Raw genomic sequence first — 24106 nt, 5'->3', positions numbered from 1 at the left:
CTGGACCAGCTCTTTCCAGTGCCCCAGGCTGCATGGAGAGGGGGCAAGCCTTATCTGGGAGCCTGGCTGAAACACGGGGCCTCCCCTCGAGGTGTCTCACCTCCCCTGGCCCCGAGCCAAGAAGGAGGGCCCAGTGACTTCTGCTGCCGGAGGAGCCACATGAGTTAATAATTACGGGGTTGGCCGGGCGCGGTGGCTCAAGCCTGTAATCCCAGCACTTTGGGAGGCCGAGGCGGGTGGATCACGAGGTCAAGAGATCGAGACCATCCTGGTCAACCTGGTGAAACCCCGTCTCTACTAAAGATACAAAAAATTAGCTGGGCATGGTGGCACGTGCCTGTAATCCCAGCTACTCAGGAGGCTGAGGCAGGAGAATTGCCTGAACCCAGGAGGCGGAGGTTGCGGTGAGCCGAGATGGCGCCATTGCACTCCAGCCTGGGTAACAAGAGCGAAACTCCGTCTCAAAAAAAAAAAAAAAAAAAAAAATTACGGGGTTGAAGGAGATAGCGGCTGTCCTGGGAGGTGGCGCCTCCCTCCCAGGCTGCTGCTCTGGGGAGATAGCAAAGGTTAGTGTGAGGCTCAGCCTGCATGCGGGAAGAAGGTTCCTGCTACCTCCCTGCCGGGCACCCTCCACAGGGACCCTCAGTTTGGCCCTCCAAGCATGGACTCTACTGAGGAGCCCGCTGGCTGCCCCGCCCGAGGGACATGCCCTGTGTTCCTGGCCATGAGTGCAGGGACCGTCCTCTATGCCCCATCAGGCCTGTGCCCTGCCCTTGAGGGGAACTTGAGAGAGGAGCCCTGGGGCACACACAGGTGAGCTCCGGACCTGGGGCTTGGAAGGGAAGGGGAATCTTGGCAAGCTGCGGGGCAGCCTGTGTGAGAAGCTGGGCTCAGAGAGTCCCAGGGAATGGCTCGGATTATCTTGCTCAATTTGATGGCTGTTCAGAGGTGGAGACTGAAGCTCAGAGAGGGCAAGATGCTTGTCCTAGGTCACACAGTGAGCTGAGGACAGACCTGGAAGTCCAGAATCAGGGCCTGGGTCATCCAGGCTGACTATCTCCTGCTGCTCGGCTGCCTTCAGCCAAGGATCTGTGGTCAAGACTGCCAGGCTCAGGATGGAGCAGGCAGGAGGGGATGGAGGGAGGGAGGCTGAGGAGTGCAGTGGCTTGTGGGCAGAGGACACAACTTATTTTTTTTTCTTTTTGAGACAGAGTCTTGCTTTGTCATCCAGGCAGGAGAACAGTGGCATGATCTTGGCTCACTACAATCTCCACCTCCCAGGTTCAAGTGATCCTCCTGCCTCAGCCTCCCGAGTAGCTGGGACTACAGGTGTGCGCCACCACGCCTGGCTAATTTTTGTATTTTTTTTTTTTTTTAGTAGAGACAGGCTGGTCTCGAACTCCTGACCTCATGATCTGCCTGCCTTGGCCTCCCAAAGTGCTGGGATTACAGGTGTAAGCCACTCACCGGGTGAGAACACAACTTGTGTTTCTCCCTTCCTTGCTACTGGCCATGTGCTCAGGAACATCTTACTGCCTGGCTGCACACAGCTGCAGCTACAAGCGAGCCTCGAGTTTCTGGGTGGTCTTTTTGGAAAACTGGTGTAAGAGGATTTAGCCCCACTGCCCCTGGCTCTGTGATATCAGGCAGGTTCCTTAACTTCTCTGAGCTCATCCTTTTCAGCTGAGGAGCAAGTTCAGCTGAACAGTAGAGTCCTCCCTATGGGGGAGGCAGTGAGGCCTGAGAGTCCATGGTAGCAAAGTACGGATGACAGGCTATTTTTGGTTAGAAATTGAGTGTTGATGCTTCCAGAGTGGTGACCACACACTTGTCCTTCGAGACCTCGCTCAAGAGTCTCCCCTGTCCACTGGCCCTCCCAGGTTGAGGACTCTTCCTCCAGGGACAGGGCCCTGAGCTGCCACCTCCTCCACCCTTTATCTCCCTGTGCTCTGGCTGCCATGACTTATCTCCTGCCAGGGCTTGTGAAGACTTGGAGGGCAAGGGCCCTGCGCTGGGCTCCTTTTGTGTCACTTCCTCCTCCTCCTCTCCATGGTGAGCAGAACAAGGGCCAGGAAGACAGCAGTTGCTCAGGACCTACTGAGGAGGGATTCAAGCCAGCACACACATGTGGACATCTGCTTTGGGTGGGCCAGGCCCTGAGCTGGGCTGGGGGTGGGGGGGGGAACACAGCTCCAAGAAAGTGAGAATCCCTGCCCTCTGGAAGCCATGGCCACGGAAACAACTGCCCCGCAGTGATGGCTATGGGACACCGGGGCTGAATGATTCTAGCAAGTTGGAAGGGATGGCATGGAGAGCTGTCTAGGTTGTTCACTGCACAAAGCGCCGGCCAAGCGAGCAAGCAAAGTATAGAATCCAGCCTGGCCTCCACTCTCCAGGGTCCGTACCTTGATGCGCACTATGCCCAGTGAGGAAGGAGCCTTGTTGTCTATTTGTGCCCCGGATGCGGAGTCCTAGAGAATATGTCCCCCATCCTCCATCCTTCTACCATCGTGGAGTCCCAGGAGGGCAAAGCCTGTGTCTTTACAGTTTCCTGCTGGGTCTGCAGCCCTTGCATGGCCCATAGTCTACGCTCAGATGGAGTGGCTGAATATAGGAATGAGCTGAGTGAATGAATAACACGTGTCCTCAAATGAGGATCTAACTCACTCGAGCCTGGGGCCTGAGTTGGTGGACCTGGAGGGGCAGCACCCAGACCTCTGGTAGCACCTAGAAGGGGAAGTACCTCCTCCCACACAGAGATGGTGGGAGCCATGGTTCCTGGTAGGGGAGAAGAAGGGTTCTGCTCTCACTGGTCCAATCCCAGGCTGAAGTTGAGGCCAATGATCAGGGCTCAGAATGGGTGGAACAGAGGAACTGAGGGACAGGACCGGTGGTCTGGGGTTCAGGGAAATGTTTCACAGAGGATGTGGGACCAGACAGGTGTGTGTATGTGTGTACTGGTGTGTGTTGGGGGGAGGGGAATACCATCCAGAGGGCAGATGGTGGGTAAAGGCAGGATGGGCAGAGTGTGTTAGGAGGCAGGCTGCCGGGTAGGAGAGTTGGATCAGAGGTGGAAACTCCCTAGGGAATCAAACTCAGAGAGCAAGACTCAGAAAACTTGTTTTGGGTCTGTGCCCTCCTCTTCCCAGCAGGCAGGATGTCGCATAGGGACAGGCACTAAGCTGAAAGCCTAGGAAAGGAGTGCCGAGTGAGGAGGGCGGAGGGTGTCTGCTGGCCTTAAGTGACAATCCGTGTGAAAATAGGAGAGCTGAGAGCCCGGGAGCCATTGTAGGTTCTTGAGCAGGGGTGGCCCAAAGTGGGTGGTGCAGAGGGCGACTGGAGAGGAAGAGTCAGCTAGAGAGTTCGAGCGCGGCGCGGACTCCGGGATGTTGGGGGCGGGTTCCTTCCCCGCGCCGCGGTCTCCCTGTCCCGGCGCTGCGGGCCGGGTGGGGCCGGGCCCTGGGAGCGCGCGCCGGATCCCAGCGTCGGGCCGGGGGGAGGGGCGGGGCCGGGCACGTGTCCTCGGGCCGCCCCCTCGGCCACGTGACCCGCCCAGGGCAGGGTCTGAGCAGGGCTGGGGGCCGCGAGCCCGGGTGGCACAGACTGACTGGTCGGCGGGGGGCAGAGCTGACAGGCATTGGGGCGGCTCGGCCCCGGGCGGAGTCGGCGGCGGGCGGGGACGCGGCGCGGGAGGACGCGGCAGCGGCGCGGGGAACGGACGCCCGGGCGCCCCAGGCGCCGGGATGTGGAGCGGGTAGGTCCGCGCGCGCTCGCGGTCCCGCGCCGGGTCTGGGCCGCGGCCGCCTCCCGGGTCGTGAGGATGTTGGGGGTGTCCCCGCCGGGTCTGCGCCGCCACCGGGAGAGGTGCTGTGCGCCCCCTCCCTGCCTGCAGGCGAGCCGACTCGCAGCCGGGAGATGAAAGGACACTCCGGGGAGGGGTCGGGCGTCTCTCTCCGAGTGCAGGGTGCGGAGGGTGGGCAGCCGACCTACTCGGGGTGACAGCGTCAACTCCTCCTAGTTCATCAGGAACGCACGTGTCAGGTTATGGGAAGAGTGTGCACGACTCTGGGGCATGCACCTAGAGGCGGGACCCCCCAGCCCACCCTCCCAACCCGTCCCTCAGTCCCCTCGGCTGGATGAAGTCTTGGAAAGCAGTGCAACTGGGAAAGAGGGGCTGGGTCTCTGCCAGGGTGGCTCCCAAGTTGAGGGCAGAACCTCCTTGTGGGGCTCCCGAAGTCTGGAGGCGCTCAGAGTTGTGAAGTGGGACCCTCCTGCAGCCTGGAGTGGGGCAGCAGGCTCCTTGTCCTGGATTAGTGGCCCCAGTGGCTGTGTCTGTTCAGCCATTGGTTCTCAGGGGGAGTTGCAGTTCCTGGCCCATGTGATGTGGGACCCCTGCCCTGTATGTGCGGAAAGGTTGTGGTGTTTTTGTGGAGTTGGGCAAACACTTCCTCTTCTCAGTGGCCTGGAAAGACCAGGTCCTGGAGGAAATGTGGCCAGAATGGGGGCAGGTTGTATTCCTGTGCACCGTGGGCCAGATGAGTGGTCGCGGGAGAGAGCTACGCCCCATCTAGAGCTGGAGAGTGAGGGAAGCCCCTCTGGAAAGGTAAGCAGGCAGACAGGATCCGCTTCATTCCATGGCACCTAGCAAAGGCTGAGCTGCGGTGCTAGGGGAGGGATAGCCTTTCATCCCCAGCAGGGGCTGCAAAGAGAGTGGGCTCCTGGTAGGGGTGAGGTGTGGAGAGGCTTGAGACTTTTTTTTTTTTTTTTAGTAGAGGTGGGGTCTCTCTATGTTGCCCAGGCTGTTCTCAAACTCTTGGGCTTGAGTGAGCCTCCCACCTAAGCCTCCCAAAGTGCTGGGATTGCAGGTTTAACATCACCATGCCCTGCCCTAAGGCTTGAGATTTTTTTTTTTTCTTCTTCTTCTTCTTTTTTTTTAAGATGGAGTCTCCCTCTGTCACCCAGGCTGGAGTGCAGTGGCACTATCTTGGCTCACTGCAACCTCCGCCTCCTGGGTTCAAGTGATTGTCCTGCCTCAGCTTCCCCAAGTAGCTAGGACTACAGGCGCACACCATCATGCCCAGCTAATTTGTGTGTGTGTGTGTGTGTGTGTGTGTGTGTGTGTGTGTGTATGTGTGTATTTTTAGCAGAGATGAGATTTCACCATGTTGGTCAGGCTGGTCTGGAACTCTTGACCTCAGGTGATCCACCTGCCTCAGCCTCCCAAAGCCCTGGGATTACCGGCATGAGCCACTGCGCCCGGCTTGCTTGAGACTCTTAAAGGGAGAGAGTTGAAGGCAACCAATGTATTTGTTGGCATTGTACCGCAGCAGGAAGGAGGCTGGCTTAGGAGAAAGTGCTTGAGGTGGGTATGTGGTACCTGGAGAGGTTGGGGCAGTCCTGCCTGGGGTGAATTGTGTCTGAGGAGCAGCCTTGTCTGCAGGAAGCCTGTGTCTTATGCTGGGTGAGCCGAGGCAAAACAGCTGCTGAGTTAGTTGCTGTGTGACCTTGAGAGTGTGGACTTCCTTCTCTGGGCCTCTAGATAAAATCAGTGGTTTTTGTTTTTGGAGTTGGAGTGATCTCAAGTCAGAGAATGTCCTTCCCTAGAGGCATCCAGGCCGGGGCCAGACACAGCTGAGAGCCTCCAGTAGATGGATGGAGAGCCAGAGAGGCTTAAGTCCTGGGCAAGGACCCCTCCCCAACCGTCCAGCCCCCCTGCCCCCGATATATTCCCAGCACCCTTCTGGATGAGCCAACTGCCAGTCTCACCCCCGCAGAATCCTCAATGTGGCTTACTTCCTGCATGCATTCCCTGGGGCCTAGCTGGGTGCTGAGCTTGCATCATAGTAGGTGCTTCATAAATGCGGAAGGAAAGGATGAGGGGCTGAGGAGCCAGGGGCAGGGGTGAGAGGCAGAGTTTGGGGGTTACCTTGAGCTCTGTATTTTTATGCCCCCTTCACCCCACCTCCCCATTTGGATGCAGAGACAGGGATTTAGAGTCAAGGGCCAAGCTGCCAGCACCCACTGGGTGCCTGGTGTCCTAAGAGCTCACCTAGACCCTGCAGCAGTTGGGAGGGGTTCTGCTCAGAGTCATACTTGCAAGGTGACTCTGAACAAGCTGATGGCAGCTCTGACAGGTGTATGTTTGGGATTGTTGATTCTAGCATAGGAGGAGCTGGGATCAGGAGTCGGTGGCCCTGGTGGGGCCAGTGGTGTTTCTGGGCTTGGTTTCCTTGCCTGTGAAATGAACTGCGATCTTTCTCTTGGTGGCTGGACTTTGTTAACGGACAGGTCCTGGTCATGGCCCCAGCCCTGGGCTGCTCTCCTGGGGTGGGTGGCGGTGGCTGGACGCTGCGGCAGCCTGGGTGGGGCCTCTTCCTTGGAGCTCCTGAGGGTAGGCCCTGAACTCCAAACCCAGAGGCAGCTTCAAGGTGCCCTCCAAACTGGACTGCCCCGTTCCAATCCCCCACAGTTTCACACATTCATAGTTTTGGTGCCAAGCCTGCTCCAAGGTGATGAGGTGAGGACAACGTCTTGAGGACTTTTGTATCTGACACAGTGCTGGCCTCTTGGGACTTGGTCAGCAGAAGCCAGATGTTGCAGCATCTCCCCCCTCCCCACCCCACCCCGGTCTCAGTTTCCCCAGAGATGGGGCTTATCAAACCTATCACTAGTGAGGGCCGGGATTTGATGGATGGCCCAGGAATGAGATGAGACCACTCCAACCTCCCAGGGGTTGGGGACCATGTTTTTGCAGCAAGAAGATTCTGGGGAGCTCCAGGGCTCCAGGGCCATCAGCTGGCTGTGTGATCTTAACCAAGTCACTTCACTGCCCTGGGCCTTGGCTATTCTAAGGGCATGGATATGTGAGCTCCTGCCTGTAAGGCCTAAGTTGCAGGGGACTAGAGGCTATGAGAGAGTCTAAAGTATGGCCTGAGGGCTCCAGGGTCAGGCACCAAGCCCTCTTCATTGGGAAGGGGCTGTATAACCCTCACTGTTGGTGTTTCCTGGAAGCCCTCTGTGATCTGCTTACCCTATCCCTCAACAGGTGGAGTTCTTTCCTGCTGTTCTTCCATCAGAACTTGGGTATAGGGGGCAGACATCCTCATTAGAATCCTACTCGTCCGCCAGCCGCGATGGCTCACACTTGTAATCCCAGCACTTTGGGAGGCCGAGGCAGGCCGATCGCCTGAGGTTGGGAGTTCAGGACCAGCCTGGAAAAGCATCACCTTTTCCTTAGTTTCAAATAATCTTAATTCATTACTATTTTTACTTTTTCCTGCCCCCCTATCCAGCCCCTGGTCCTTCTGATCTCAGGTAGTGATCCGCCCGCCTGAGCCTCCCAACTCCCGAACTCCCATCGCTACAAAAATACAAAATTGGCCAGGTGTGGTGGCGCATGCTTGCAATCCCAGCTACTCAGGAGGCTGAGGCAGGAAAATCGCTTGAACACGGGAGACGGAGGTTGTGGTGAGCCGAGATCGTGCCATTGCACTCTAGCTTGGGCAACAAGAGCAAAACTCTTGTTTCAAAAAACAAAACAAAACAACAGAATCCTGCTTGTCCTAGACCTGCCCAGCCTCTGCACAGGATTTATGCCCAACGGGTCTTGGGAAATGAGGCAGGGGGCGGGAGATGCAAACCAAATAGAATATGGTAAGAATATGGTAAGAAGGGGGCCGCCTGTTCACACAGATTGGATGATCATGGCTGGTGGGGTGCCTGGCACATAATAGGGTCTCAGTATACCTGTTAGCTATTGGAGGTCTTGGGTATTAATTCTTGGACTGAATGGGCAGGGTCTCCACAGGCAAATTTGAGGTTGTACTGCATGCCCAGCCCCGTAGCAGAAGGACAGTGAGATGCGACCCTCCTAGGCCCTGTGTTGGCTCCCATGGAGAGACAGGGATGGATTCCCTCACCAGGGCTAGGCTGGGCTGGTTGCCTGGGGCTGTGGCAGGCGGAGGTGTGGCCTGGGCCACGTGCTTCAGGTGTTCTCTTCTGCTTCCCATCCCCAGCTGTTCCTGAGGGTCTTCCCCGCCCACCTCCCCCTCCCCCCACTGCCCCCTCCCCCCACCACCCCTCCCCCCACCGCCTCTCCCCCCACCTCCCCCTCCCCCCACCTCCCCCTCCCCCTCCCCCCTACCTCCTCCTCCATAGTCTCCTACTAGGACCTGCTGCTCTGCCCTTCTCCCTACTCCGGCTCCCACTTCCTCGAGTGGCCCAGGCCCACCCTGTTCCCCACCTACCCTCTTGTCCCCTCCTTGCCTTGAGCTCATTGGATCCTGGCCTAACTCAAGTGAGACTCAAGACGACCTCTTTCATCCCTGGGTCCCAGACACTCTTCGGCTCCGGTGTCCGAGGCGCTTATCTGTTCTTCTGGCCTTTGCCCTCTCTGATAGCCCCTCATCCAGGCTCAGGCTGTGGCTGCTCTCCCAAGCCAGTGCCCCTCGACAGCGTCACCCCATCCTGCCTGTCCCCCTTCAGCGGCCTACAGTACGTGCCACTTCCCAAATGCCTCAGCCACCCACTTTCCCGTCTCTGAAAGACCCCCTCCCAGTTCCTCTTTCCTGGCCTGGCCGCTGCGGTCCTCAGCATCAGCTTTCCCTTAGTTTGGAATTGTCTTCATTCATTACTCTTATTGCTTTTTCCTGCCCCCCCATCCAGCCCCTGGTCCTCCCACAGTTCCCCTTCCCATCTTCTGTTTCTGTGCGTCTCTCTGCTATCCTTTCCTAACCCTGGTACTGCCTGGCTGTACCGTGGTCTTGGGTGGCACCCCCAGCACTTGGGCACTGTCTCAGACTTCCTCAAACCCCGTCTGCCTCCTGCCTTGCTTCTCCAAAACCGCCATTCATCCCCTTTCCTCTGGGTGACAGGCCACGTGATGTGCTTTGCCTGCACTCTGTGTTCTGTTTCCACCCTGCCACTTCCTTGCTGTGTATTCTGGCCAGGTCACCATCCCTCTCTGAACCTCACCTGGAACCCAGATGGAGGAGCGCATGCCTGCAACATTGTCCTGAGCCTCCAGTACATGACACGTGTGGAGTGGTGGGCTGGCATGGATGTGGCCAAGAGCTTGGGGACCTGACATGTTTGTGGGTTTGGGGCTAAAGACCTGGCCGCTCTCTGGGGGAGCCGAGCTTTCCTGGGCTTGCAGGCTGGCCTGAGAGCTAGCACACAAACCCTTTCGTAGGACCTCCTTGGTCCCTGGATGAGTCACATGGCTGTCAGCCTCTGTTCCCTTAGAGCTTTATTTTTTTATTTTATTTTATTTTATTTTTTGAGACGGAGTTTAGCTCTTGTTGCCCAGGCTGGAGTGCAATAGCATGATCTGGGCTCACTGCAACCTCTGCCTCCCAGGTTCAAGTGATTCTCCTGCCTCAGTCTCCTGAGCAGCTGGGATTACAGGCACGTACCACCATGCCTGGCTAATTTTTTGTATTTTTAGTAGAGATGGTGTTTCTCCATGTTGGTCAGGCTGGTCTTGAACTCCTGACCTCAGGTGATCCAGCTGCCTTAGCCTCCCAAAATGCTGGGATTACAGGCATGAGCCACCTCACCTGGCCCCTCAGAGCCTTACTACACAGGCTGAGCGTGAGTCTGAAGCAGCCCCTGTGCCCTGGTACTGCCCCTGGGAGCCAGGCCTTGGGTTGGGGTTTCTGCAGCCTCCCCAGAGGCCTGTGGCCCTGGCAGCCCACGGAGTGGTCCCAGGGTGCCCTCCCAGCCGTCTCCTTCACCCAGTTTCAGAGCTGCCCTGGCTGTCCCCTCCCCTGCTTATTTAATGAATCCATTGTGCGCATAAGCACAGTGGGTCTTTAACTCCAGGAGGTGCCTGGACAGGGTCATCTTGGCCACTGGTGAAGGGATATGCTTCACCAGTGGTCTGGGTCAGGCCATGCGGGCTCAGGGGGATACTCAGAGACCTAAGGCCATGGAGTCTAGGTCTCCTCCCTATTTTGTGGGTCGGGGCAAAAGCCCTGCTGACCCTGCGAGGGCAGGGCTGGGGGGGTGAGGATTGTGGTGCTGCCTTTTCTCTCGTGTGTTTCCTGGGGAAGTGACCCATGGGGCCTTTCCTGTACGAACCAGCCAGAACTCGGCAGTGGGAGCCGGCTTTGGGATGGGGGATGTTGGCTGCCCCATCTACGTCTGACCTTGACTCTTACCCTCTGAGCAGGCTCCTCTCCAGAGGCATCTGCGGCTCATCTCAGATGCTGGGCTGTGTCTGCAGGGAAAAGGGACTGAAGAGGTTTGCATAAGGAGTAGTGGATCCGGACTGAGGAGGGTAGGGAGTCGGGCAGCAGAGCCTTAGGTGGTCCCTGCTCGCCGGAGGACTGCATTCCCCGCTGACTTGGGTGTTCACAGCCAGGATCTTAGGCCTGTGGCCTGAGAGGCTGAAATGTGGGTGAGATCGGAGATTCTGGCTTGGGCTGGATCCAAGGAGCCCAGGGTCTCTTTGAAATTTCTGAGTCTCAAGAGTGGGCCTTGCAGCCTGCAAGTGAGGGGAGGAGGGTCTGCAGATTCCAGCTACCCCCAAAGTGCAGGGCAGGCCCCCTTCCCCTCCTGCTCCTGACACCTTTGGCACTGGGAGTTGGTAGCTACCGGGTGGTCCTGCGGTTCCCATTTTCTCACACTTCCTGCCGTTAGGATTTGGCTTTGGGCTTTTCTACTGGGGGGGATGGGAAGGGTGTCACAGACTGTTTCAGGCCTCCTGGACCACTGTTTCCTGTGGCTGCAATATTGAGCCCTGTCCCCTGTCCCCCGCCCCCTGCCCCACCACCCCACATTCCCGCAAGTCAAAAGTGAGAGCCTATTGGGAAATTGGTGAGGACTGTGAGCCACACCTCCAGCACATGTGCTTGGGACCAGCAGGAGAGAGAGTAAGTCTTTCACTGTGGCCAGAGGCCCGGGCCACACTGGTAGATGAGGCTCGGCCCCCATGGGCAGCCTGGTTCTCCTCGGCCAGGGCGTAGGCGGTGGCAAGGGTCCTCTGTCCTGCCCTGTCACTTCTCAACCCCAGCCTGCAGTGAGCAGCCTGCAGCCCAGCCTGAGTGACTGTGGGCTTGCGGGCTGGCCTGAGAGCCTCCTTGGCATTGTACCCTGGGGGAGGAGGCTGGCTTAGGAGAAAGTGCTTGAGGTGGGTGTGTGGTATCTGAAGAACTTGGCCATGATGATTAAGGTGGGGACACATCCCCATCACTCCATCAGTAGTGTCTACGCCAGACAGAGCTCTCTCCTAATACCCTTGTTTGGGGGTGTCTTGCTGGTAAGGGTCCCCAGGCCCCCAGTTTAAGCTGCAGGACCCAGAGCCCAGGCAGGCTTCATGGGTGTCTCAGCCAAACAAGGCTGTGGACTGAACAGGATTCACCCAGCACCAGGTCGGAACAGAATTAGAACTCTTAATTCTTAGAGCATCTCCTGCAGGATTTCAGCTCCTATCCCTCAAATGTGGAAGCAGGATTAGAGAATTTCAGTAACATTCCCAGGGGCTCCTGTGTACCCCAGGTCAGAGGCTGACATGGACCCCAGGCTTGCCTGATCTGGCCACTTCTCTCTGCCACAGCTCGCCCTGCCCCGGCCCCCCTCCTGGAAACTGGGTTTCTGGGCATGCACAAAATCTGAGAAGCCAGTTCCGGCCAGAATTAGGTCAGATTTCCAAGCTATAGCCAAAGAGGAGCCTCCGAGTCCCCCTGGGCCCGACAGCCCTTTATCTCAAAGCAGATGTGCCGATTCCAGCACTCATACTTCTCACCCCACCTGCCCTTCCCCTGCAGCGGGGCAGCTTTGGGCCTGGGCTGAAGACCTGGACACCCATCCCAGCACTGTCGCTGACCAGCTACGTGACGCCCGGCAAGTCCCTTCACTTCGTGAGCCTCCGTCTCCTCATCTATAGAATGGGACAATACCACGAGCGCTGTTGAGTTTTTGTTTGCTTGCTTGTTTATATTAAGATGAAGTTTTGCTTTGTCACCCAGGCTGGAGTTCAGTGGCACGATCTCGGCTCACTGCATCCTCCGCCTCCTGTGTTCAAGTGATTCTCCTGCCTCAGCCTCTCTTGTAGCTGGGATTACAGGCATGTGCCACCACGCCCGGCTAATTTTTGTATTTTTAGTAGAGACAGGGTTTCACCATGTTGGCCAGGCTGGTCTCAAACTCCTGACCTCAGGTGATCCACCTGCCTCGGCCCCTCAAAGTGCTGGGATTACGGGCATGAGCTACTGTGCCCAGCCCACTCCTGTAGGGTGTTGAGAGAGTTTTAAAGGAGATAGTGTGGCCAAAGACCTGTGTAGAGTCTGGCAGTGTGATTCTCCAGGGCCCAGACTCCAGCCCAGGGCACTGCCATGGCACAGTGGGCTGGGGAGTGGCTGCCATAGCTCTCAAGCCTCGGGGACCTTGCTAACAAGACTTCCCCAAACAAGGGTATTAGGAGAGAGCCCTGTCTGGCATAGGCACCGTTGACAGAGTGATGGATATGTGTCCCCACCTTAATCCTCAAGGCCCACGTCTCTGCCAGGCAGGACCCAGCCTGAGGAGCCTTGAGGCCACACTATGGGTGGGTTCCAGAGTAGAGGGCAGGTGGGGCTGGGCAGCTGGCTGGGGCTGAGTGAAGGGACTCATTGCTGGAAGTGGGCTCCTTGCTGAGGTCTCTGGGGGCCCATTTTCTATGTGTTAACCAAGGGAGAAACTGAGGCTCAGGGGCTGCTTGGCAGCCTTCCCAAGGTCCTGAGGACACGGAGGGGAGGCTGGTCCACAGACCTGCCTCTCACTCCTCCCTCTGCCTCCCTCAGCTGTCCTGAGTCCCACATTCTCCTTGGCCTTGCCTTCCCACTCTGGTGCAGCCTCCCTGGCCCCTCCCCCCAACTTCCCCACTGTTATCAGCGGCTGGCCCAGCCCCCCATCCCCAGCCCTGGCTGCTGCTGCTCAGAAGCTGCTGGCTCAGGAGCCTCCAGCTTTTGCTGACTGAGCAAGTCCAGAGGTGCTGTCTTGGCACAAAACACCACTGGCCGGGCCCTGGCCCTCCCTTCCCTCTCCAGGGTCCACTTTGGAGTGGGGAGTGGAGATGGGGGGAATGGGGCCCCACACCACCTCCAGGGTCTTCTGCTTCAGGGAAGGGAGGGTCTTGAGGCCCAGGGAAGGGGCATTTGCCTGAGGTCACAAGGCAAGTCGGGGGAGAGCTGGGACTGCTCCCCACCAAGTCCAGGGGGACAGGAAGTGGGTCTGTCTTGCCCAGGCTGTTTGCAGAATCTTCGTGCCTCAGCCCTGCCTGCCCTGGCCTCATCCTTCCTCTCTGGTTCACCCCAAAGGGGGCAGAATTCTCATTAACCGTATCAGTGAGGCAGCTCCTGCTTGAGTGCGTCCCGGGTACCAAGGTTTTACCCACATCTCCTCTGATCACTCAGTGACCTTTGAGGTAGGGCCATTGAAATGGCTTCACTTCAGACTAGCAGGACTCCTGTTCTCAACCCTGATGCATTTACAGTCATCTGTTAGACAAACACGCTGACCACCTACTGTGTGCTGAGCACCTACTCTGTGTGCCAAACACAGCCCGCAGCCCTGGGCTGGAGAGAGTGACTGACAAAGAGGAATGAGCCTCTTGCCCCAAGAGACCTTGTGCTTGGACGTTCGCCCACATAACAACGCTGACTGTAGCTGGTAGTGTCCCAGTTTTCAGATGGAAAGGCTGAGGCTCCGGTGGCAGGCACATTGCCCAGGGGTGGTTTCTGGGCTCAGCTCTCCAGGCCTCAGGACCCCACCTTGAACCTGCTGATGATACCCTTGTTTGTCTCCAGCCCGCCCCAGCCAGACCAGGGCCTCCCACCGTCCCTCGCAGCTGTCCCTGTCTCCTGGAAGAGCGCGGGCCCCTGCCAAGGCCACAGGGAGTCCCCAGGAGCCCTGGTGGAGACCTCCGCAGAGGAGGAGGCCCAAGGCCAAGAGGGCCCCGCGGCCGCCCAGCTGGACGTGTTGCGCCTGCGAAGCTCTTCCATGGAGATCCGAGAGAAGGGCTCCGAGTTCCTCAAGGAGGAGCTGCACAGAGCGCAGAAGGTGGGTGCCTGCGGCAGGCGGGAGGGGCTTTGGTAGGGAGAAGTCGGCTGGGAAGAGCTGTGGACTCTCATCAGGTGCCCAGAGATGTGCCCGAGGAAGAGGGATGTACACTCACCAACTGCAGGCCAGGCCTGTGTTGGGCATACCGGCGGGCACACCCATCTTGACTGCAAACCTGCCCCGAGCCCTAATGGACTGGCAGGTAGGGCTTCAGCTTCATGCTGTGGCTAAATGGAAAAGGCCTCATGAACTGTCAGACACCGGAGGAAATAAGCTCTGGGCCCCATATGAGGTGACGGGGGATGGAGCCTGGTCAGGTGGACCTGGTCCCTCCTGTGCCAGGCCTGGGGTTGCTGAGGGGCTCGGGTGCCTGCCTCTTTTCCTCCAGGAGCTGAAGCTAAAGGACGAGGAATGTGAGCGGCTGTCCAAGGTGCGGGAGCAGCTAGAACAGGAGCTGGAGGAGCTGACGGCTAGCCTGTTTGAGGTACACCTGCCAGGCGCCAGGAACCACTTGGGGAGTGGGTCACCTGGGCACCCATCGGCTCCTTGCCGCTCACCCAGGGATTGCTTCTTCCTAGGAAGCTCACAAGATGGTTCGAGAAGCCAACATGAAGCAGGCGGCATCAGAAAAGCAGCTGAAGGAAGCTCGGGGCAAGGTGAGGCCCGTCCCTGCCTGCCCAGGCCAGCCGGGCACCCACCCTGCCTCCTGGCTCAGCGAGAGCTCCTCCACCCAAGGGGGACACTCGCCTGGTTCAGTGGGGCCAGCAGGACTGGGTGATCCCAGGCCCAGGGAGGGAAGGGAGGGTAGGGTGTTTGAGATCACGTGGCCCAGCGCCCCGGGACCCTATCAATGACTGCTGCACGACACAGCCTTTTCTGGGGACATGCTGGGGCTGGGACAACCCTGTGGCTTTTGCACTCTCTTCCCTCTCCTCCTAGCCCCACCTTACAAAGCAGAAATCCCACTCAGTGTGGCTGTGTGAGCCTGGGGAAGTCACTTTCTCTCTCCAAGCCTGGTTCCCCATCTGCAAAGTGTGAGCCCTGGGCCTTTCCTGGCTCCTGGGGGCCCCCAGAACACTCAGTGGGAGGCCCAGCCAGCTCCCAGACACTTGCTCCTAACAGAATCCTGCTCACAGCGTGACCTTGGGCAGGCCGTGGCCGCTCAGTTTCCCTATTTGTAAAATAAGTGTCTGGGTCTCTCCCTTGAAGGCTGTTCTGGGGGTGTCAGGGGGGACCAGGTGCTCATTGCTGCAGGAGTGTGTCGTCCTGAGTTGGGCTGATAGGCGGTGGCAGCCAGGGTGGCATGCAGCCTCAGTTAGGGTTGACGGGTGTCCCATCCCTTGCAGATCGACATGCTGCAGGCAGAGGTGACAGCCTTGAAGACGCTGGTCATCACGTCCACACCAGCCTCTCCCAACCGCGAGCTTCATCCCCAGCTGCTGAGCCCCACCAAGGCCGGGCCCCGAAAGGGCCACTCTCGCCACAAGAGCACCAGCAGCACTCTCTGCCCCGCCGTGTGCCCTGCTGCGGGACACACCCTCACCCCAGACAGAGAGGGCAAGGAGGTGAGGGCAGGAGGCGGGCTCTGGGCACAGGGAAGGGTGGCAGTGCCTGCAGCCAGCAGGGTCACAGCCCAGTGAGGACCAGCGTGCCCCATGCTGCTTTGTGAGCTGGAGGCTGTCCTGCAGCTCTCTGGGATGTGAGGGCTGGGCGGTCCTTTCTCCCCAACCTCCTGTGATACGAGGCATTGGCCCGCAGCCTCCAGGGTGTGCCCTCTTGGGGCCTGATGTCCCCTCCCTGCCCTGCTGACTCCAAGCAGTAGGTAGTGGTCTCTGCACCTGAGACTGGCTTTGGGCCTGAGGGTCTGGGGCCTCTGCTGAGACACACACTCCCTTGGTCAAGCAGTGGCCAAACAGGGGCCCTGGGCCTCCAGGGACAGGCTGCCTGGACCCTGTGTGGCTACAGCCTTGAGGCCTGGGACCACCTGGTGACAGCCCGTGCTGGAGGGGTTTCTGGCGGCCTCTGACGGTGGGACTGAGACAAGCGTGGTGTTTGGAGGGGTGTCTCTGTTCTGCCTTAGCCAACCACACTGGGTGCTTGGTCCAGGCTGGGCTGACACTCATGGTCACAGGTCTGTAGGCAAATGAGGCCACCTGTCAGCACCTCAGCTTCCTCACCTGACGAATGGGGCCTCCGGGGCTGCCAGAGGAACCAAAGAGACAGGGACATCAAGGGCTGAATTTGGGGCTGTGACCAGGGAGTGCCCCAGAGGGCCGTGGTGGTGCCTGCGGCTTCCTGGGTCCCTGGCGCCAGCCCACCCAGCTCCATCCTGGCCTCTGCCCACCCAGCTCCGTCCTGGCCTCCGTCTCTGTCTCCAGGGCCTCCAGGAAAGACGTGCAGGCCCTCGTCCACCTCCTGAGCTCTGAGCTTCTGAATGAACATTAACCTCTCCTCCTTCCTCCTGTCTCTGTGCACTGTCTGTCTGTCTGTCTGTCTCTCCCGCCCAGCCCGGGCTGCCCCCGCTGCTCTCCCTGCTCCTCTGCGTGGTCCCCAGCAAAGCAGTTCACCTCACCTACGAGCCAGCCTGGTCGCTCCCACCTGGGGAGCCCCCGGCCCCCGCCTGCATTCCCTCTCCCTCCTTTTCCCGACAGGTAAATGGCTCCAGAGAGGGGTCTCCCACTGCCCGCTCCCAGCCTCCCTCCCTCTGCATGCGGCCTGGGGCAGGCCAGCAGTTGCCTCCGAAGCGAGGGCCCAGGGCAGCCTGTGTGTGTCCCCTCCTGTGCCTCCGTGCCCATGTGTGCTTGTGGACCCGCTGGTGCCCGAGGCCTCCTGCCAGTTGCTCTTTGACTTTTCCTCCTCGAGGAGGCAGTGAGGGTCTTCAGGATCAACCCCTGCACCCCACTCTAAAAACCTGTGGTGCCCAGAAACTTAATGCCCGCCTGGAAACAAAGCTTTCAGTTCTAGGCCGGGTGCAGTGGCTCACGCCTGTAATCCCAGCACTTTGGGAGACTGAGGTGGGCGGATCATCTGAGGTCAGGAGTTTGAGACCAACCTGACCAACCTGGTGAAACCCCGTTTCTACTAAAAATACAAAAATTATCTGGGTGTGGTGGCAGGTGCCTTTAAACCCAACTACTCGGGAGGCTGAGGCAGGAGAATTGCTTGAACCCAGAAGGTGGAGGTTGCAGTGAGTCCAGATTGCACCATTGCACTCCAGGCTGGGCTACAGAGCGAGACTCTGTCTCAAAAAAAAAAAAAACCTTTTAGTTCTAAATTCTTTGGTGCAAAGGGCAGAAGGGAGTTCTGCTGCTGCCGGACTTGGCTTCCCTGCCCGGCTGCTGGGGACCGACCTGCTGGCTTGCTGGGCCCGCCCCACGTCTTCCCTCCTTCCCCTTCAGCTCAGCCTGCATCTTCCATGCTGGCCCCAGCGCGCTGACTGCCCCCACCCCGCTCACCCCCACCCTGCAGGTGGACACAATCCTGTTTGCAGAGTTCCAGACCTGGAGGGAATCACCCACCCTGGACAAGACCTGCCCCTTCCTGGAAAGGGTGTACCGGGAGGACGTGGGTCCCTGCCTGGACTTCACAATGCAGGAGGTGAGTCGTGGCAGAGGGGGGCCAGCTGCGGGGGCCCTGCCCCTCTCCCAGGGCCCAGCCCCTTACCACCCTGCCTGCCGCCCCGGTCTGCCGTAGCTCTCGGGGCTGGTACGGGCCGCCGTGGAGGACAACACGCTCACCATCGAGCCGGTGGCTTCGCAGACGCTGCCCGCGGTGAAGGCGGCCGAGGTGGATTGCGGCAGCACCAAGTAAGCTGAGCGCCTCAGCTCCTCCCTGCACTTGCGGGAAAGCCCCGCCAAGCCCGAGGGGTGGTCAGGGATACAGCAGCGCCTGACGGGACAGGGACAGTGGCTGCCCCCCGCAGGGCAAGGAGGCAATTTGGCAGGTTTCCTGGGGACCCCCAGGCTCTCTACAGAGCCCGGGAGCTGGGGTCTGCCTCTTCCTGACTGGCCTGCCCTGAGCCCTCCCCTCCTCTTCTTTAACCACGAGCGTCAGTTGCTGGCTCTGCCCCTGCCAATAAATAACGCAGTAGCCCTGGCATTTGTCCTCCCGATACTCAGCTGGCATTGAGCAGGGGAGCAGCAGAACGAAATAGCCAGGTGGAGCAAGGGGCAGAAATTGGGGAGGATTTTGCCTTAGCAGCCAAGAGCTGGCTGGGGAGGGCCAATGCCCTGGTGGGAGGCTCGTCATGGAGAGGGAGTATTTGAGCCAGGTTTTGAAGGATGAATAGAAGTTTGCCAAGCAGGGAAGGGCATTTCAGGCAGAGGGAACAGAGTGTGCAAAGGTATGAGAAGCTGGGGTATTAACAGAAGCACCACTGGGCATCTGGCTAAGCAGTGGGGAGACAGGGAATCGGGGCTGAGGCTGCAGAGGCTGTTAAGGCCAGAGTATAAAGAGACTTCACAGGTTTGGGCTTTAACCCACTAGCCAGCAGGCGCAGTGCGTCATGCCTGTAATCCCAGCACTCTGGGAGGCTGAGGCCGGTAGATCACTTGAGGGTCAGGAGTTTGAGACCAGCCTGGCCAACACGAAGAAAACCCTGTCTCTACCAAAAATACGAAAGGTAGCCAGGTGTGGTGGTGGGTGCCTGTAATCCCAGCTACTCAGGAGGCTGAGTCAGGAGAATTGTTTCAGCCTGGGAGACGGAGGTTGCAAAGAGCTGAGATCGTACCACTGTACTCCAGTCTGGGTGACAGAGTGAGGCCCTGTCTCAAAAAAAAAACAAAAGTCGTCAGTAGCTGCCACCTGAAAAGAAGCTCTCTGGTCCATCAGAGAATCACAGCAAACCAGGAGGCAACCAATGCTCTGATAAGTCCTACAGCCAAGGAGCTTTTTAAACCTTCTTTTATTTGGGATTCTCCCTATTTCCTGGGAATTAGGAAAGCAAGAGGGGAAGATGATGGGTTAGACTTGGTTTTTGGAGGAGCTGCTGGCTGTGATGTGGAGAAGAGAGAGGAGGCAGGCAGCTGGCCAGAAGGAGCCGAGCGGATGGATGCAGGCCAGAAGCCCTGCCACCGTGCCCTGGCCTGGGGATTTGGTGACCAAGCGGAGGGTGAGGAGGAGAGAGCTGAGCAGACAGTGGCCAGGGTGGAGCAGGTTTGGGGAGTGGGGCCCAGAGGGGGGTTGCTCAGGGCCTGCAGAGACTCTGCATGTGGGTGGCTGAAGATGCTGAGATCATGCAGGACTTGGGGGAGGAGAGAGGAGGGCATGAGAGAAGGCTGTTAGACGGGGTTGGTTGGCATGAGGCTGAGAACGTGGGGGTTAGTGGGGTCAGAGGGCCTGGGTGCAGGGGAGCTGCTGGGTGTTGGGAAGCGGGAGGCAGCCAGACCTCAACACTGGCCTAGCTGGGGGAGGAGCGCCTGGTCTGAGTCCCCAGAAGTGGAGGGAGAGGCATTTGCAGAGCCCGCAGAGGGTGGGGCTTTGTACCCCTGGCATGAGGTTCACCAAGCTCTCCTGACCAGTAGGGGCAAAACAAGGGTCCTAGGGGTGGAGCTCAGCTGAGTTTCAGGTCTGTCCCAGGGACGGCTGGGGCCAGCGCCCTCTTCTGCCAGGCCCTGGGCTCCTTTGAAAGCTGGTTGGGGGAAGGGCAGCCTGCCCCTCCCTCATGTATCGTCTCAGCTGCTGCGTCTTCCCTGCATGCACAGGTGGGGGGCTGGTATCGGGGGTGAGGCCCAGCCAGCCCCCATGACCCGTTTTGCTTTCTCCCAGCACGTGTGCCCTGAGTGGGCTGACCCGCACCTGCCGCCACCGAATCCGGCTTGGGGACTCCAAAAGCCACTACTACATCTCACCATCTTCCCGGGCCAGGGTGAGTCGTCCTCTGCAAGGGTTACTTGGCTCCTTTGGGTGCTGGGACTCTGGGCCCTGGGCCTGGGAGTACAAATAGCACTACACCTGGAGTTATTTATTTTTATTTATTTATTTTTTTTGAGACAGAGTCTCACTCTCACCCAGGCTGGAATGCCATGGCACAATCTCGGCTCAGTGCAACCTCCACCTCCCAGGTTAAGCAATTCTCCTACCTCAGCCTCCCAAGTAGCTGGGACTATGGGCATGTGCCACCACGTCTGGCTAATTTTTGTTTTTGAGGTAGAGATAGGGTTTCACCATGTTGGCCAGGATGGTCTCGAACCCCTGGCTTCAAGTGATCCGACCACTGTGGCCTCCCAAAGAACTGGGATTACAGGTGTGAGCCACCGCACCCAGCCCTACACCTTGATTTACAGAGCAGGGTACAGTACAGGCTCAGAGAGGCAGAGACTGACTCGGGCCACACAGCCAGGCCAAGGGCAGTGGCTTGCGGTTGCTGTGTAACAAGTTACTGTCAACCTGGTAGCTTAATACAGCTCGCAGTTCCCCGTGTCAGGGGAGCTGCTTACTGGATTCTCTACTCAGGGACTCGCAAGGTCGCAGTAAGCTGTCAGCCGGCTGTGTTCTTTTCTGGACGTTAGGGTCCTCTTCCAAACTCACACGGCTGTTGGCAGCATTCAGATCCTCGTGGTTGAAGGAGTGAGGTCCCTGCTTTCTTGCTGGCTGATGGCAGGGACACCGTGAGCCTCTAGAGGACACTCACAGTCCCCTGCCACAGGGCCTCGTCGCCCAGGGTAGCTGACTTTGGAGCCATCGGGAGGGCCTCTCTCCAGTCGGCTCAGATGCAGCTTTATGGATGAAATGTGGTCAGGGGATGGCATCGCCCCTCTGTCATTCGATGTCACCTAATCCAGGAGTGGGGCTAGAGTTCTGGTTAGAGCGTGGGGTTCCTGACTCCCAGGCTCAGGTGCTGGCCGGGGCTTTGGAGAAGGTTCCAGAGGTGCATCTGGTACACGAGCCTTGTGTTGGCCTGACCTCGCTCCGCTCTCTCGAACCTCCCTGTCTTTGCCAGGCCACCGCTGTCCTGCCTCTCCCCGAAACTTCTCTGCTCCCCAGCCTGTGGGTGCCCCTGTCACTTGATGTCCCTCCCCAGGAGTGCTGGATGCTCAGTAGGGGCTGTTGCGGGCGGGCACAGCTGCCGGCCACCTTGTACCTTGTCTTAGCCTGGGTTCCCTAGAAGCACGGCCTCACCTGGAGATTGTGTGCCCATCTCAGGGGAATGAGGGGAGGGAGGGAGGAGTCCAGCCAGGATGTGGCCTCAGCTGCCACCCAGCTTCAGCCCCACCCACCGGGCTCTTAGTAGAATTGGTTCCACTCTGAGGAAAGGGGACTGGCCTTTCTGTCGCCACACAAGTCAGTCATTGGATGAAGTCTGCAGGGGAGGCGGTAGTTGGGGGATGGCGGGGCACCTCTGAGCCATTAGCGTTCCCACTCTCAGCAGCTGGGAGATGGGGCCCGGGCCTGGGAAGGGGCCCTGGGCCAGGCACCAACAGTGCCTTCTCTGTGGTGTGAATCCTCATAGCAATGTCTGAGCCAGCACAGGGTCCCCAGGAGCCTGGCATGGAGCAGGCCTGAGGCCCCAGGGCCTGGGCAGTCCGGGTGAGCGGCTTCTGACCCTGTGCCTTTCCTGACCTTATGAGTAGCACTGGACTGAGGCCTGGATGGCCCAGACCTCGGCACCTGCAGCAGGCAGGCCCATGAGAAGGCAGCGTAGACTCCGGGACAGGCTGCCCGGTTCGTCCCGCAGCTCTGCTGCAGGCTGGTTCATCAGCCCCGCCATCCCCGTGATGGACGCCAGCGGCTTCCTCCTGGGTGGCCCCGCGTTCCCCCGTGCAGGGTGCAATACTAAGTGCATCTGCATTCGCTGCAGGCGCTTGATTAAATGGCTGCTGCTGCTGCTGCTGCTGTTAGGAGCAGCTCTAGTCAGCCCGTTGTTGATTACCGCTTGAAAGCCCAGTCCCAACTGAGTCAGAGAGCACTACCTGGCTCTGCGGGGACCTGGGGCCTCCTGCTCTGGACTGAGATCCGCTTGTCAGGGGACTCCGAGCATGGGGCTGGCCGGTGACACCATCCCCGCCTCTGCCTGCAGATCACCGCAGTGTGCAACTTCTTCACCTACATCCGCTACATCCAGCAAGGCCTGGTCCGGCAGGACGGTGAGCGCCCCCTGGTGGCCAGTGCAGGGATGGTACATGGGAGTGGGGCTGGGCGGGGAAGCTCCCTCTGGGCCCACCTGCCCCTGCTGGAGGCAAGACTCAGCTAGGAGGCCGGGGAGCGGGGAGGGTTGTGGGTTATTAAAGGGGTCACAGGCCCCCAGGGTGCTGAGCTCTGTACCTGGGTCTGTCCGGCTGGTCTTTCTCCTGGCCCCAAATCTCTCAAGATTCACAGGGGACCACCTCTGTGAACCTCTCCTGGCCTTTGTGTGGCCACCTCCTCCTGGTCAGCTGAACACAGGCTCACCCACCTCCAGCCTTTGCTCCCACTTACTCCATGCTGGACAGGTCCTCCCTCCACCCCTCTCCCCACAGCCTATTCTGCAAGGCCTGGCTCCCTGCTCCTCCACCAACCTTTGTTCCCTGCTGAGTCTTCTCCTGAACCAGTCTGGCCTGACCCTCTGAGTCAGGAGCCGTCCCCTCCCTGTCCTGAGGGTCAAGTCCCCTTGGAGGCCAAGGCCAAGGCATGCTGGGTGTTGACGCCTTCCAGGTCCCCTGTGGACCCCACTCAATGTGCAGGGTCCTTGTGAGACCCCAGGGAGGCATCTGTGCCTTGTCTAATGCAGTTTCCAGGTCTGGGCCACTGCTGTTGTGTGTGGCAGTGCGTGCCTGCATGTCTGCGTGGGGCTGTGGGGTGACTGTCAGGGTGGTGCAGACAGGTCCCCCATAGGTGGTCAGTGCTCAGCGGTTTCCAAGGCTCAAGAGTGGAGCCTCAGAGAGGCTCCTCGCCACTTGGCGAGGTCATCTGTTTTGGGGGCCAGGGGCCCTAGAGTGCTGTGCCAGCTGCCCTGTCCAAAGCCATGGGAGGGGACCAGGCCGTCTGCCCAGGGTGACCCTGAGCTGTCCCCGACCTGTTCGCCCTCTCTCTGCCTGCAGCAGAGCCCATGTTCTGGGAGATCATGAGGCTGCGGAAGGAGATGTCACTGGCCAAGCTCGGCTTCTTCCCCCAGGAGGCTTAGGGCACAGCCCAGGCTTGGAGGGAGCTCTGAGATGGAGCGAACACCCCCCTCCCCCAGAATGAGCAGACACGCAGGGAGCCAGAGGCAGAACGATGGACAGACAGGCCGCGGAGGCAGCCCTGAGCCAGCACCACATGTCCATCCTGGGACAGACAGAGGGACGGACAGGCCTGGACTTCACGGGAAGACCTCTCTCATTTCCCAACTGGGTTCTGCCACCACCAGGAGGATTTCAAGAAAGCACCAAAGACCAGGGAGCTCGGATCCATACTCGGGGGTCCTCAGCCCTTGGGAGGGGACACCTGAGGCAGCCAGGATCCCCCTCCCCAGTCCCCAGAACCGCCTGCAGGTGCCTTGTTGCCAGCATGTCTTCAGAAAGGGACTGTCTGGGTGGCTGGATCTCTGGGGTACCCTCCGCCCCAGCTGCCAAGCCCTGGGCCAGCAGCGCCCCCTTGTGGCCGTCCCGTGCCTTGTTCTCGGTGGCTTCCCTATTGGACTGCTAGGAGGAGCTGGCGGGGCCTCCACAGCACAGAACTGTCCCGAAGCCTTGTTAAGATGAATCAGGGCCCCTCCCCCTCCCTTCCTCCCTCCTTCCCCCCGCCCCCCACCTTCATAAAGGCCTCCCTTGTCACCTCCGCTCCCACCCAACTCAGCCCTGTGCTCCTGGAGGCCCTGCTCCCAAAACCGCTGGAAGGATTGGGGCACTGTCTCCCACAGTAGAACACACACAGGGCTTCAGATCGCCCGCGCCTGTTTTCCGCTGTGGGTGGCCCTGCAGACACTCGCCCTGGCTTGTGGGGCCTGGGTGGGCAGCAGGACCTGGGCCCTCCCACCCATCAGAGCCCACTCGGGACCAGACCAGGGTTAGGGGCTCCCACCTGGACACATCCCTCACCACGTCCGGATTTCGCTCTTCGGATGGAATGTAATTCGATCTCTATTTAATAAAGGAAGGCTTTGTTGGTA

At 59.2% G+C, this 24106-nt stretch overlaps 1 protein-coding gene across 6 annotated transcripts; it reads left to right on the top strand.

The window, feature by feature from the left end:
* Positions 1-612: 612 nt before the first annotated feature.
* On the top strand, positions 613-24106 carry RAB3IL1 (RAB3A interacting protein like 1). 6 transcript variants are annotated; one of them, XM_074401587.1, is made up of 11 exons: positions 613-813; positions 13788-14040; positions 14429-14524; positions 14619-14696; positions 15387-15605; positions 16548-16691; positions 17509-17637; positions 17734-17846; positions 19807-19906; positions 22058-22124; positions 23198-23280. In XM_074401587.1, exons 1-11 carry the CDS (start codon positions 662-664, stop codon positions 23200-23202), a joined length of 1356 nt encoding a protein of 451 aa, XP_074257688.1. In that variant the 5' UTR covers positions 613-661; the 3' UTR covers positions 23203-23280. The 6 variants fall into 6 exon arrangements, with proteins under 6 accessions (XP_074257688.1, XP_074257687.1, XP_074257686.1 ...); XM_074401586.1 differs by having other exon boundaries at positions 23061-23226; XM_074401585.1 differs by having other exon boundaries at positions 614-813; positions 23058-23226.

The sequence above is a fragment of the Saimiri boliviensis genome, chromosome 6 (assembly GCF_048565385.1).
Source record: "Saimiri boliviensis isolate mSaiBol1 chromosome 6, mSaiBol1.pri, whole genome shotgun sequence".
In the NCBI taxonomy this organism is placed as follows: Eukaryota; Metazoa; Chordata; class Mammalia; order Primates; family Cebidae; genus Saimiri; species Saimiri boliviensis.
This window is presented reverse-complemented; position numbering and strand designations above follow the sequence as displayed.

What these genes read in the sequence shown, in the direction of transcription:
- RAB3IL1 (XM_074401585.1), top strand. Translation starts at nt 662, where the DNA reads ATGGACTCTACTGAGGAGCCCGCTGGCTGCCCCGCCCGAGGGACATGC. An exon ending in TGAAGGAAGCTCGGGGCAAG is followed by an intron (nt 14,697 to 15,386) that starts GTGAGGCCCGTC and finishes CATCCCTTGCAG; the next exon opens with ATCGACATGCTGCAGGCAGA. An exon ending in AGGCCTGGTCCGGCAGGACG is followed by an intron (nt 22,125 to 23,057) that starts GTGAGCGCCCCC and finishes CTCTGCCTGCAG; the next exon opens with CAGAGCCCATGTTCTGGGAG.